Genomic DNA, 13,581 nt, shown 5'->3' with positions numbered 1-13,581 from the left:
CATGAAGAAGGATTCAACTGTATTGGTAATATTCTATTTAGAAGCAGAGTAGTGTATATTTCTGAAATATTTTACAATATATTTTCAAAAGTAATCAGCCTTGAAGGCTACATAAAATGCAGATCAGCAGGTCCCTGGCCCTTAGTCTAGGCCAAAGCACTAAAGAATCTGAATTAACAAACACCACAGGTAGTTCTTATGCAAATAGTGAACCACTTCATAAAACATTTTGATGGCATTCTTTTCTGAAAGAAAAAAAAGCAAAACTCAGGAGCACCAGTGCGTAAACCCTAAGACTGGAAGCCAGAGGCTCTGAACAATATTCTCTGCTGTGCTCCAATTTATCACATGAATCTTAACTAGTAGGTTAACTTCATGAGGTATCATTTCACAGACAGAAAACTGACTTTCATAAACCTTGTTTAACATAGTAAGAATAAATGACATTATACCTGGGAAACTGGAAATTCCAAGAAAAGCATGGCTTCCAGAGAAGATTTTTTAATTGATACGCAATAAATGAGTACAAAGCTACAGTTAGATAGGTGGAATAAGTTCTGTCATTGTATTGCACATTAGGGTCATTATAGTTAATAACTATAACTATTATACATTTTAAAATAGCTAGAAAAGTGTGTTTTGAATGTTCTTACCGCAAGGAAATGAGTAATATTTGAGGTGATGGATATGCTAATTACCTTGAGTTGATCATTACATAAAATATGCATATTTTAAAACATAACAGTGTTCTAAAACGTGGCACATTTCCTGCAAGAACATTCTCAGTGATCCATCTTCAGTGGCAATTTTCATTCAGGTTGAAGTATATAGCATTAGGAATTTACATAAAAAAGTGTTGGTGCATGTCTGAGGTTATGTTTTGAGCCCTTAATAAAAATGCAATGTCCAGGATAGTGGTTCTCCTTTGAGTTGAAAGGAAATGCAACATACACATCATCACTGGAGAAATTTATCAAAACATGCATGCTTCCACCTGTTGCTGTGTACGTTAAAATGGAAAAAGAGACGGGAGAGTTGGGAAATTCACAGTCTTTTTAACTCTCCAGGTGATTTTGATACATTCTGTACTCCAGAAAGATTTTTGGCCTCCTTCAAGTAACCTGACCCAAGATCTTACACTATTTTTCCTGGCAAGAAATTCCTTATATTTACTTTTCACCTATGTCTTCTTTGTTTAGCACTCACTAAAGATAGAATATAATTCACAAGCATCTTGCATATGTATACACAGGGGAATGTGAATAACGGCTGTGTTCCCAGGGACCCAGGGCCAGCTGGTTGGAAACCTCAGCATCCCCAGAATTGAAATAATGTCTTGGCCAGATGTTTCCTTCACTGGTTGGAGCAGGGCACAAAGGTCCCAGTGGAAGGCGCTCTGGACCATATGCTTGTCTAGGGGGATCAGCTGCAGGTGCAGCAAATAGGACCCAAGGGCCCCATCAGGTCACCTTGCTGAGTATGACTCAGGCCAGCAGCTCTTTATTTCTTCCTGTCTCTCTCACTTCCCACAGCTCATCTCTGTGGGCAGCTGCCAGACCAGGAAACAAGAGTCAGGCAGGGGGAGGAGGCAGTTCTTAATGCATACTCCATCTCTTCAGTGGTTTGGGGTCTGGCAGAGATAATCCAGACGTGAAACAAATCGTCTCCTCCCATGATGTATTTCAGTTAATGGATGAGCTGGCCAGAAGCAGTCAGGCCTGAAGCAACAAAATCAATTCCCTTCAGTTGAAAAATAAGCTTAAACTTAACTCCCACAACTCTTTTGCATGTCTTTTAACCGCAAAGCTCCAAATGATGCCCATGTTTGGTTTCCTGCCACAGACAAAGCTCACATATGAGGGTCAGACCCAAGATCTCCAAAGAGCTGTAAGTAATGGTCATGTTGCAAGGAGCTCTCAGAAAACATGCTATGTCTAAGTAATCGTTACCATTTCTTCATATCTGATATACCCTTGACAGACACCCATCTCTATAAAGGAGGCAGGAATGGCTATTAGTTGGCTGGTATTGCAGATGGGGAAGCTATATAGGTCTACCAGTCTATGTCAGTATCATTCCCTTGCCTGAAGATAAACCTGCTAGCATACCCGTTTCTTGACCTTTCTCAGGACTACTGTAAAATGGCACTTCATTCTTGAGCATGATAGGCACTCACCTAAATGGAAACACTGTGACCATGTACATATGATAAAGAGTCTTAGAGAATATAAAAGAGCAGAATAACTTGAGACTGAAATGGTATTCATATTTGACTTCCTTCTAAGTAACACATGTCACTCAGCCAAATCTTTGCCCCACTCAGCCTGGGAATATACAGCTCCTCATTACCTTCACACATCCTGCCTCAATAATTTTCACTGAATTTTTAGACTTAAGAGGTAAGATGAACTACAATGCATCTAATGGAGAACTATAAGGGTTTTATAAAAGTCTTAAGCACAAAGAGGAAGAAAAACTAAGTGTAGAATCTTGTTTTGCTGCTTGGAGTCTGATGGATCCTATTGTTATTAACCTTCTGTGTCCTGCTATTTAGTCCCTCCCCACTTTTTTCTAGAAATCTTAGAAATGCAAGTGAGGCTAAGTTGTCACTCTCCTATCTGAAGAGAAGAGAGCTCACAGGGATAACACTTCTGCATGGAACAGATGTGAACTCACCAAGGTCTCACATGCCTAGTGTATCTGAACATATCCTACACATGGCTTTAACAATGCATTCATTCCTTCTATAGTTACTAAGTACCTGTCCTGTGTCAGTCACTGACCTGAAACTCATAGTATAAGTACAAATTGTAAGGACCATCACTCTCTTCTGTCAATTAAGTGTTCCTTGCTGAAACAATGTATCTGCAGAAATATTTAATTATCTATAATATAGCCAAGAATATAGATGAATGCTGAGCTTAAGTCTAATTTGTGATTCTGTATTAGTGACTTTTCTATCACTAGGATAAAATACCTAAAACCAAGAAGTTAAAGGATGAGAGGCTTATTTTGCCACGGGGTTTCAGGTTATGGTCAGTTGGCTCCAAGAGAGAAAAGGCATGGTGGGAGCATCGTGGAGGAAAGGTGCTCAGCTGATGGCAGACAGGAAGCAGAGAAAGAGAAAGGAAGAGCCAGGGACAAGAGTACACCATTCCAAGTCACACCATAGTGACCTGTATCCTTTGACCAGGGCCCCAACTCTAGACTCAAGACTTTTGGTAGCTATTTTAGAACTAAAACATTAACATTCACCCCTAAATTCCAAAAGGCTCATGTCCATCTCATTATGCAAAATATATTTAATCTATCTCTAAAAGTTGCCTAAGTCTTAATAGTTTCAATGTTTCTGAAAAGTCCAACTCCAAAGTTTCCCTCAAGACTCAAAGCAAACTCTTAGCTGTACACTCCTGTAAAATCAAAAAGAAAGTTAAATTCTTCCAACACACAATGGGTCAGTGTAAATATTCCCATTCCAAAAGCAATGGTACCAAAGCAAAACTGAAACCCAGTGGGGCTTACATTAAATCTTCTACTTCCATGTCTAGCACCCAGAGCAGGTAAGATATGAGCTCCAAAAGACTTGGGCAGTGCTATTCTTGTGGCATTGGTGGTTGACATCGAGATGGTCTCTCTCTTTGGCTGGATGGGGTCGCTGCCAGTGGCTACCCTTGGCAGACAGTCATGTTCCTGGCCTTTCTAAATTTTGAGAGTCTCTACTCCACTTTTGACTTCATGGTCACAGCTTCACAGATTGCCCTGGCAGGGACAAACTTCCTGGCCTCCCAGGCCATCTTCTGAAATCTTGGTGGATGCCTCTGTAACACCACAACTTGCATTCTGCATACCTGAAAAATCAACACCACATAGATAATAACATGGTCTGCCCCTAAGTCGAGCAGGGCCTGGACTCCTTAAATCATAGCTGCCGAAGTCATTTAGTGCATGAATGGCTGAACTCAGGGAAATATTTCCTGAATGAATGGGGTACCCTGAGGCACTGCTCTTCTCAAAGCAAAGTCTTTAAAATTAGTGTATTCTTTTCTGCTCTTGAGCTTACAATGCATGGAGTTTAGCCAGCTTCTGAATACTTGCAAGCCATCCTTCTTATTGTTCTGATGCAAAGTACTTTGCTTCTTTTTAATGGTAATCTTTTCAGCAAACACAGTGTCCTTTGCTCCAGCTTTACATGCTCTTCCTTTCTAGTCAAGCTTCACATCATTGGCTTTGCCTTTTGCTCTTGATTCTCACTGCAAATCTATCTAAAAGCAGCCAGGAATACCCATCCCAATACCTGAACACTAGACTACCTTGAAATTTTCGCTGCCACGTTAAATAGTCCACTGCTCTTAATATCAGTCTCCTGTAAAGTCACAGAACATGTGTAAATGTAGACAAATTTTCTGCCATTGTATAATACATGTCCTCTACTGCAACTACCAATGGAGTCCTTGTTCACAGCTGAAACCTCCTGAGCCTGGCCTTTACTGTCAGCATTTTTTTCATTATCCTGGTCTTCTGAGGTCTGATGAGATTCCCCCCCCTGCATGAAACTTGGCTTATGATGTTTTAGGGCTTCCTTGGCCAGCATCTCCAAATCTTTCCAGACTCCATCTACAAACAAGCCCCACAGGTTTCTGCACCACATGGCCTGGTACACTCATAGCAATAGCCCCACTCCCAATGCAAATTTTTGGTAGTATTCATCTTACTCTTGCTGAGAAAAAATACCTGGCATCCACAAATTAATGATACACAGATATAAAGTGGTACTTTACACGAGCACAGAAGGAGACCACAGTATCTTAGCCCATGGTTTATTGACAGTATTAGCATTTGGGGCCAGATACTTCCTTGTTGTTGAAGTGGAGGAGTGTCTTCTTGAGAAGTATAGACATTTAGCAGTACCTTTCATTTTATCTCAGTGGGTGTCATTAGCACCCACCTCAAGGTTTGTTTTTTTTTTTTTTGGTTTTTCTCCGGTACCGGGAACCGAACTCACGACCTTGCACTTGCTAGGCAGGCGCTTTGCCGCTGAGCTAAATCCCCAGCCCCCCCACCTCAAGTTTTGACAACCAAAAATGTCTCCACATATAACCAAATGGCCTACGAGAGCAAAGGAGACCTCAAACCAGCTTTGCTTTGGAATCACTGTCTAAGCTTATCCTTACCACTTCACCAACCACAATGAAGTCGCTGGAAAGATAAGAAAAAATTCAGATCTGAATTCTGTTGTAAGAGGACAAATTCAAGTGAAATGAAGCCCAAAAACATTGATTTCACTTGCTCATGACAGCCACAGAGATAGTAGTGAAGACATAGGAGTGAAATCCAAGTTTCCCAACTTTAGTCACCCACAGTGTGATGCCAATGGAGATAACAATGTTAGCGAATGGAATAATGATTCCAAAACTTGATAATAACAACAAACCTCATCAGTAAATTCTACCAATAGTTTTTCCCAATGCCTCAACTAGGTGTACAAAGTAACAGAAATGTTCATATACACATTTCCTTGTCTGTTTAAATACACTTTATTTCTTCTCAGGTAGTGCAAATTAACTGCTCTTATTGCCTTCCTGAAGACTACCATTTTCATATTTGGCACTTTCCTAGCCCATACACAGACTGCTAGCACCCCAGGTTGGCTGAACAAAAATTAGGGGGAGCCTGAATAAGAGAAAGGGGAAAATAGGGTAGATTGGGACCACAGGAAACTGGGGGAAATTTAGTTAATAGTTACCAGGCAGGGGTACACTTTATATGTGGATCAAATATGTAAATAGTCTGTCTTGTAATTACAATTTATTACTAAAAATGGATTTCTTTGGTGAGGATCATCAGTTATTAGCACCTTTGTGTATGTATTTATCAGATCACTGTCCTCTAAGATAACTACTAGAGAGCAGGGAACTTAGGGATCAAGTTTATATTGGAGCAGTAATATTAGAGGATAAATTGATGTTATTAAAAGGAAGAACTGGATAATATTCTTTTTTTAATTGTTTCATTTTGAAACTATTTTATTCCAGTGAATTCAATTGTGTACCAAACTCTGGGCTCTGTAATGGAGTGGCATTTACAATTTTTAATTTATACATAATACAAAATGCAATGAAACTATATACTGATAGTTTAAATGAAAACTTTATGCAGTAAAAGACACATTGTTGGGACTTGGAGTAATGAGCAAGAGAGAAACAGCTTCTCTGAGATTTGGAGTCCAGATGCTAGAATATAGCAGTGTGAAGAAAAGAAGAAGGAAGGAAGTAGATCCCAGGGCTGGTACCCAGAAAGGATCTGAAATGAGAATTGGATTCCACATAGAGAGTGAAGAGAGGGATTTCACTATAGAACAGGGATGTGGCAAATGGTGCTTTCTTCCTGAGACCCAGCATATGAAGTGGAGGGGCAGCTCAAAACTGCAGATGCACTGTGACTACTGATGAATGGAGCATTGATACTGTAGGCTAACTGACTGGTAAGTTTTTCTTATTCAGATATCCTCCAGGAAAGGACAATTGGCCAGTTACCATTTTGGAAAATGGCGAACTGAAGTCAGAACTCAGAGTAGCTGTGGGTTGCCTCTATCTATGATTTCCAGGGTCAGGGTTAGGAACAGCTAAATTCAATGCAGCAGAAGGTCAGGGAGCCAAGTTCAAGCCATCAGGGAGCTGAGTCCAACCAGGTGGGAGGCACACAGAGTGCTGCAGACCAAACAACTTGGGTCCCAGCCTCACAGCCAGAAACCAGTAGTAGTGTGAGCTTCAGTGGAACTAAAGGAGCAGGCTTTCTGGGATTATCCATCACCCCATCATAATTCTGCTGCTGGCTTGCTAGGATTAATCAACACAGAAATGGCCTCTGTCTTCCATGTCTTCCAGTGATAGTAAAGAGAAATTGTAAAGTGGAATTCTTCCCCTTCTTTTCTTCATTTGTTTTTTTTTTCTCTTTTTCTTGATAGTTCTTATTTTTATATGAGTGTGAACATTGTTTCTAGGTTTTTCTTCTCATTTTGTTCCGTTCTTGTTTATGTTTCTTTCTTTCCCTGCTGCCTTCTTTACCAGTTCCCCAAAACTTGTATAATCTTTCTTTTTCTTCTGCCCTTGCTTCTAATCTCTTTCTCTTCTTCTATTTCTCTGTTTTTTCCCTAACCCCTTTTAAATATTCTCCCCTGAGTGTAAAATCAACATACTGAGGGAATATTTACTGTATACAATTTTCTGGCTTTAGATTTTCTTATTTTAATCACAAATCTTGATCATATGGGTAAAGATGGCAAATTAATAGTTACTTCAGTTTGTCATTTTTTAGGCTGTTTCATGCTATTGATATTACTGATTTTATTACTTTAGCAAACGTGACATAAGTTTTCTAATCAGCTATTCTTCCTGGTATGCCAAGACTTAGATTGCCCAAGTTTCACAAATAATACTGTAAGTCAATGCCAAAGAACTAGGGGCTAGACCAAATAGGCAGCAAATTCTTACCCCCAATAAATTGAAGGGGTAAGAACTGGCAATGAACTCAAAACCCAGGAAGAAATGAGGTGCAACAATTTGAAAGCCATACACCTGACTCTCTGAAGTGGTAACAGCACAAGTAAAAAAGTAGTTGAATGAGGTTTTAGAAAAAATCAAATCAGAAATAATTTCTCAGATTACTACAGACATGATAACCATAATGAAAGACTTGGTTAGTGACTCTAGAGCAGATAAAGATAAAAAAAATAGAGGATCTTAGAAAAAGGATACAAACCATGAATGCCCAACATAGAAAAGAAATGGAATACAAGAAAGAGATTCAAACAAATATCCAGGAGATTACAAATTCCATTCAAAGTATAGCCAGCAGAATAAATCAATGTGAGGATAGAATATCATATCTAGAAGACAGGAATGCAGTTAGTGATCATGAAAAACAGGATTTCTTAAGAATAGAACAGGACCATAAAAATCAGTCCAACAGTTGCTAAATGATGCAAAGAACAACGTAGGATTTACTGGAGTCGGTGAAAAAGCAGAAGATACCACAGAGGGCAAAGAAAAAAACTGTATGCAGAAGTAATGGCAGAAAATTTACCAAGCATGGGACAGAAATTTCACATATAGATAAGTGAGGCATGTAGAACTCCATGATCAAAAAAATTCTACTCCAAAGCATTTAATAGTCAAATTTCCAAATATTCAACATAGGAACTGAATATTAAAAGCTGTCAGAGAAAAGAAACAAATCACCTATAAAAGAAAGCCAATCAGAATCACAGCAGACTCCTCAACATAAACCCTTAAGCCAAGGAAAGTTTGGAGTAAAGTACTTCATGCTGTAAAACAAAATAACCTCCAATTCACGTTGATGTATCCTGAAAAACTATTTTTCAAAATTGGTGGAGAAATAAGATACTTCCAAGACAATGAACATCTGAAGAAATTTATGACCAGCAAAGCAGCACGCTAAAATGCTCAGAAGAACATTCCAGAAAGAGGTTATGAAGAATACAACTCCAAGAACCCCAACAGAATGAATCCACCAAGCAAGGCAAGTAAATAAAAAGAGGGAAAGAGGGAACCTAAAACACAAAAATAATAAGACAAGGATAAGTCAGCCAGGTGTGGTGGCACAGGCCTGTAATCCTAGCACTTGGGAGGCTGAGGCAGTAGGATCTTTGTGAGCTCGAGACCAGCCTGGGCTACAAAGTGAGCTCAAGGCCAGCCTGAACTGTATAGTGAGACCCTGTCTCAAAAAGACAAAAAAAAAAAATAACTCAATACATATCAATTATAACCATTAATGTAAATGGTCTCAAACAATTAAAAGAAATAGACTGGCAAACTGATTAAGAAACAACATCAATGAATATGTTACATAAAAGAAATATATTTAACTCAAAAAGAAATTCATAGGCTGAAAGTAAAAAACAGGAAAACAGTACTCCATGCAACAGAAACATGGAAAAAAGTAGGAGTAACTACTCTGTTGGCAGACAAAGTGGGTTTTAAGCCAAGATTGAACAAGAAACATAAAGACGGTCACTATATCTCATTAAGGGAACAATCCAAGAGGAAGAAATAGCAATCATTTATATATATATATATAAAACTCAAATACCAGTGCATCTGACTATATAAACAAATATTAACAGATACAAAAAATCAAATAATCACTAATACAATTGTAATGGAGTAATTCAATACCTCACTGTAAAAAATAGATAGATCAACTAGACAAAAAATTCAAAAGAGAAATATCAGAACTGAACCAAACTTTGAACAAATGGACTTAGTAGATATCTAAAGAATGTTTCACCCCATAACATCAAAATACACATTCTTCTCAGCTGCACATGAGACACTTTCCAAGATAGACCACATACTACCTCATAGAACATGATAAAGTAAATGCAGAGGAATTGAAATTATCTCATACATATTATCAAAGCACAGTGCAAAGAAATTGGAAATCTATGACAAATCATCCACAAAAACTTCATAAACACATGGAAATTAAATAACACCTTCCTGAAGAACCAGTAGGTGACAGATGAAATTAAAGATGAAATTAGTCTCCACAATTAAACTGTGATGTCAATACAACATGGGATGCAAGGAAAGCACTCCTACAAGGAAAATATATAGCTGTGCATTCCCATATCAAAAAAGTAGTGAGCTCAAATGAACAAGCTAATGTTGAACCTAAAGCTTTTAGAAAAAGAAGAGCAAGTCAACCCCAAAGCTCATGAGGACAGAAATAATAAAGATCAGAGTAGAAACTAATGCAATTGAGACTAAGAAAACAAAATAAAGAATCAATATTTCAAAGAGTTGCTTCTTTCAAAGATTAAACAAAGTTGACAAACCTTAGCCAACCTTACAAAAGAAGAAAGACTCAAATTCATGCAGTTAGGAATGAAAAGGGTGAAATCACAACAAATCCTGTAGAAATCCAGGTCATACTTACTTTGAGAACCTGTATTCTAATAAGATAGGAAAAAATAAAAGGACAGATTCCCAGATACATATGAATTACCAAAACTGAATCAAGAAAATATAAAAATTATAAATAACCCAATATCCATCAATGAAAATGAAGATGTATTTAAAAACCTATCAACAAAGAAAAGCCCAGGTCCTGACAGATGCACTGCTGAATTCTACTAGAAATTCAGAGAACATCTAATGGCACTACTCCTCAAACTCTTTAATGAAAGTGAAATGGAAGCAATACTCCCAAAGTCATTCCTGGAAGCAAGAATTAACCTGACACCAAAACCAGAGAAGGATCAAAAAAAAAAAAAAAAAGAGAACTACCAGGTGAATCTCTCTAATGAACATAGATGAAGAAACCTCAGTAAGATACTGGAAAACAGAATGAAGCAAAACATCAAGAAGATCATACCATGATCAAATAGATTTCATCCCAGGGATGCAGGGATGGTTCAACATACATATATCAAAAAATATAAAATACCATATTAACACAGCCAAGGACAAAAACCACATGATCATCTCCATGGATGCAGAAAAAGCATTTGACAAAGTCTAACACCCATTTATCATAAAAACCCTACAGAAAATAGGAATAGATGGTCTTTACCTCAATATGATAATAGCCACTTGGGACAAACCAATAGCCAACAGCATACTAAATAGTGAAAAATTGAAAGCTTTCATTCTAAAATCAGGAACAAGGCAAAGATTCTGCTATTACCACTCTTATTCAATATAGTTCTGGAAACATTAGTCAGAGCAATTAGACAAGAGAAATTTTAAAAAAGGAATAAAGAAAGAAAAGGGAGAAGTTAAATTATCATTATTTGGAGATGACATGATATTCTACATAGAAGACCTCCAAAACTCTACCAAAAGACTTATCAATTTAATAACCAAATTCAGTGGTGTAGCTGAATACAAAGTCAACACTTAACAATCAGTAGCATTCCTGTACACAAATAACAAACTCACTGAGAGAGAAATTAGAGATATAACACCTTTCACAGTAGATTTTTTTTAGAATGAATACTTAGGAATCAATCTAACAAAGGATGTAAAAGACCTTTAAATTGAAAACTATAGCACTCTAAAAAAGGAGATCAGAAAATGGAAAGTTTTTGTAAATACAGCAGTTGAAGGAAAGAAGTGGAATGAGAAAAAGGAAGAATCAAGAAATGTTATGTACAAGTACCAGTTCCCTCTGATGATTGATATCATTATGTATCTAAAATGTACCAGTAAAATTAGCTTTTTTAAAAAGGCACACTGTCATTAGTCCAGCTTAAAAGACTTCCCTTTATTTCAAGGTGTGACCAAATGTACAGTGAATGCCATTGCCAAGGGCCATCCAAAGGAAAGGCAGGCCCTTAATAGCATTATGGTATGTCCCCTTCCACAGTATTCATTGGATCTGTAGGTTCATGACTTCTGGCTCTTCCTCAACATAAAAAGGGTCATGAAAGATAAATGTTTTGAATCTATTATGGAAAAGACATTCACAAATAGGACTTCCAGAACTTCTTCAGAAAATGGCAAGAATGACAGGATAAGTGCTTTCAAGGTGATGTGGAATATTCTGGGGGGATTTAAATGGCAATGCCTCTTTTACTTTAATAAATTTTATCGTATTTTTCATAAAAACTCATACTTACACGTATTTATAGGAAGTCGATAATTCAGTACATGTATATACAATATATAATGATCAAATCACAGTAATTATCATTTCTTCATCTTAAGCATTTATATTTCTTCATATTGGGGTCTTCAAACTCCTCTCTTCTAGGTTTTTATAATATATATAACACATTGTTATTGACTACAGTCACCTACTCTGCTGTAGAATACTAGAACTTATTCCCCCAGCCTAACTGTATTTTATTACTTATTATCCAACCTCCCTTTACCTCACTAGCCTCTAGTCACCATTATTCTATTTTGTTCTGCTTTAAGACCAATTTCTGCATTATATGCTTAAATGGGTACCCTGCAGGCAATAAAAATAGAGGCCAAGCAAGAGGTATCAACTCTGCCTGCTAGCCAGTTTTTCTATGAATAAACCCTGATGTAGGCTGCACTTCGGAAAGTGCTAGACTAGGCAAATGCAAAAAGTCCGCAATCATAGCCTTAGAATTGGGCAAACTAGAAGAGAGTGAAAGAGTAGATCTGTGCCTAAGGCCGCACTTGCCACCTTCCCTACCCCAAACTCCCCAGCCTACTCAATTCCAGGGACACATTCTTACCTCCCACAAACTGTGCTGCTCCCATGCAACGTCCCATCATTCTGGAGATGAGTTCCTCCATGCAGCAGCCTAGGACAGCAGCCAGTGCTACCAGAAGCAGCAGTGCACAGCCAGCACCTGTCACCACTGTGCACATCTGCCAGGCCAGGCTTGGGATGGCACTGAAGCTGGAATAGCGCCCACATTCTTCCACCATGATCAGACTGTTCCCTTCTCCTCGCACTGGGTAGTTGCACCTCCGGAATGTGCTGAATGACACTGGTTTCCCCAGCTGGGATCCAAAGAGCCAATAAGGCAGGAAGTAACTGGTAGAACTGGCCACAGCAGTAACAAGGGACAGGAAGGCCCAGAGGGTCCCCACCAAGGTCAGGCTGCTCCTCATGGTCTCTAGTTTCTCTGCAAGGATGGGGAGATGGGTCAGAGCACCAAATCAAAAAGTTACAACATAGGATCCATGGGCCTATTTTTCATCTAGTTGGCCAGTTCTGGGGCTCATTTTTACACCACTTGGCCCTTGATCTGGATAAAATTATTGTCTTGAAGACCACTGTTGTCTTATAGGATTCTGCTTCTCAGCTTTCTTTCCTTCTGCCTGGATCAAAGTTCCATAGTCATTAGGCTGCAGTGGAAAAACCACAGAGCTGAATTAGTACACTTGATCTTAGCCAAAAGGCCGAGAAGCGATCACAGAGCTGAATTAGTGACTGATCTGCCAACTCACAGGCAGTCTGAAGAACCACCTTATAACTCTTACCATATAATATGGAAGCAAGGGAAGAGAAAATAAGGCAGTGGCAAGAGTCTCTGGGGATTCCAGCCGAATGGCCTTGCAGGATCAGAGGACTGGAAGGAGGCAGTGTATCAAGAGTGTCAGGAACAAAGTTGTTTTCAGAGTGAAGGAGCAGGTAAAAGTCACAGGCCTGCCCCTAAAAAAGAGATAAGAGGGCAAGCGAGATCGCCATGGAGTTACAGGACATTCCCTTTTCACTTAGGATGTCCAGCCTGGGCAACTCAGTGAATTAGTGAGACCCTGTTGCAACATAAAATAATTTTTAAAAGGGCTTGGTGTGAAGGGCCTGGGTTCAATCACTACTTACAGGAAAAAGGGAGAGGTAAGAAGGCAATAAAAGGCGCCTAATTTGTACTATCCCCACAAAAGTGCTGTGTAGTCACCTATAATTGAAATGGGAGACAAATTTCCTATCACAGCAGTTAAGTGTAGAATGACTACTAAGAAAAGCTTTCTTGTCCTTTGGTGATTATCATTAAAAAAGCTTCTCCCCTCCATGAAATAAATCAGGATCAGGCACTCCCTGCCTTGCTCCAAGAACATGTAGCTGGTAAAACCT

The 13,581-nt window shown here is 38.6% G+C and overlaps 1 protein-coding gene across 2 annotated transcripts in view; it reads right to left on the bottom strand.

Moving 5' to 3' along the window:
* The window catches only part of Lhfpl1 (lipoma HMGIC fusion partner-like 1), a 59,603-nt gene that overhangs the window by 37,989 nt on the left and 8,033 nt on the right, over nucleotides 1–13,581 (bottom strand). The window contains exon 2 of one of the 2 annotated variants that reach the window (XM_005404630.2): nucleotides 12,233–12,851. In XM_005404630.2, the coding sequence (XP_005404687.1) occupies nucleotides 12,233–12,614 (382 nt within the window). In that variant the 5' untranslated portion in view covers nucleotides 12,615–12,851. The remainder of the gene's footprint in view (nucleotides 1–12,232; nucleotides 12,852–13,581) is intronic. The other variant, XM_005404629.2, reaches the window with a different exon arrangement.

The sequence above is a fragment of the Chinchilla lanigera genome, unplaced genomic scaffold (assembly GCF_000276665.1).
Source record: "Chinchilla lanigera isolate Chin_1 unplaced genomic scaffold, ChiLan1.0 scaffold00089, whole genome shotgun sequence".
Taxonomy (NCBI): domain Eukaryota; kingdom Metazoa; phylum Chordata; class Mammalia; order Rodentia; family Chinchillidae; genus Chinchilla; species Chinchilla lanigera.
The sequence above is the reverse complement of the archived record's forward strand: the minus strand, read 5'-3'. Positions and strand labels throughout refer to the sequence as shown.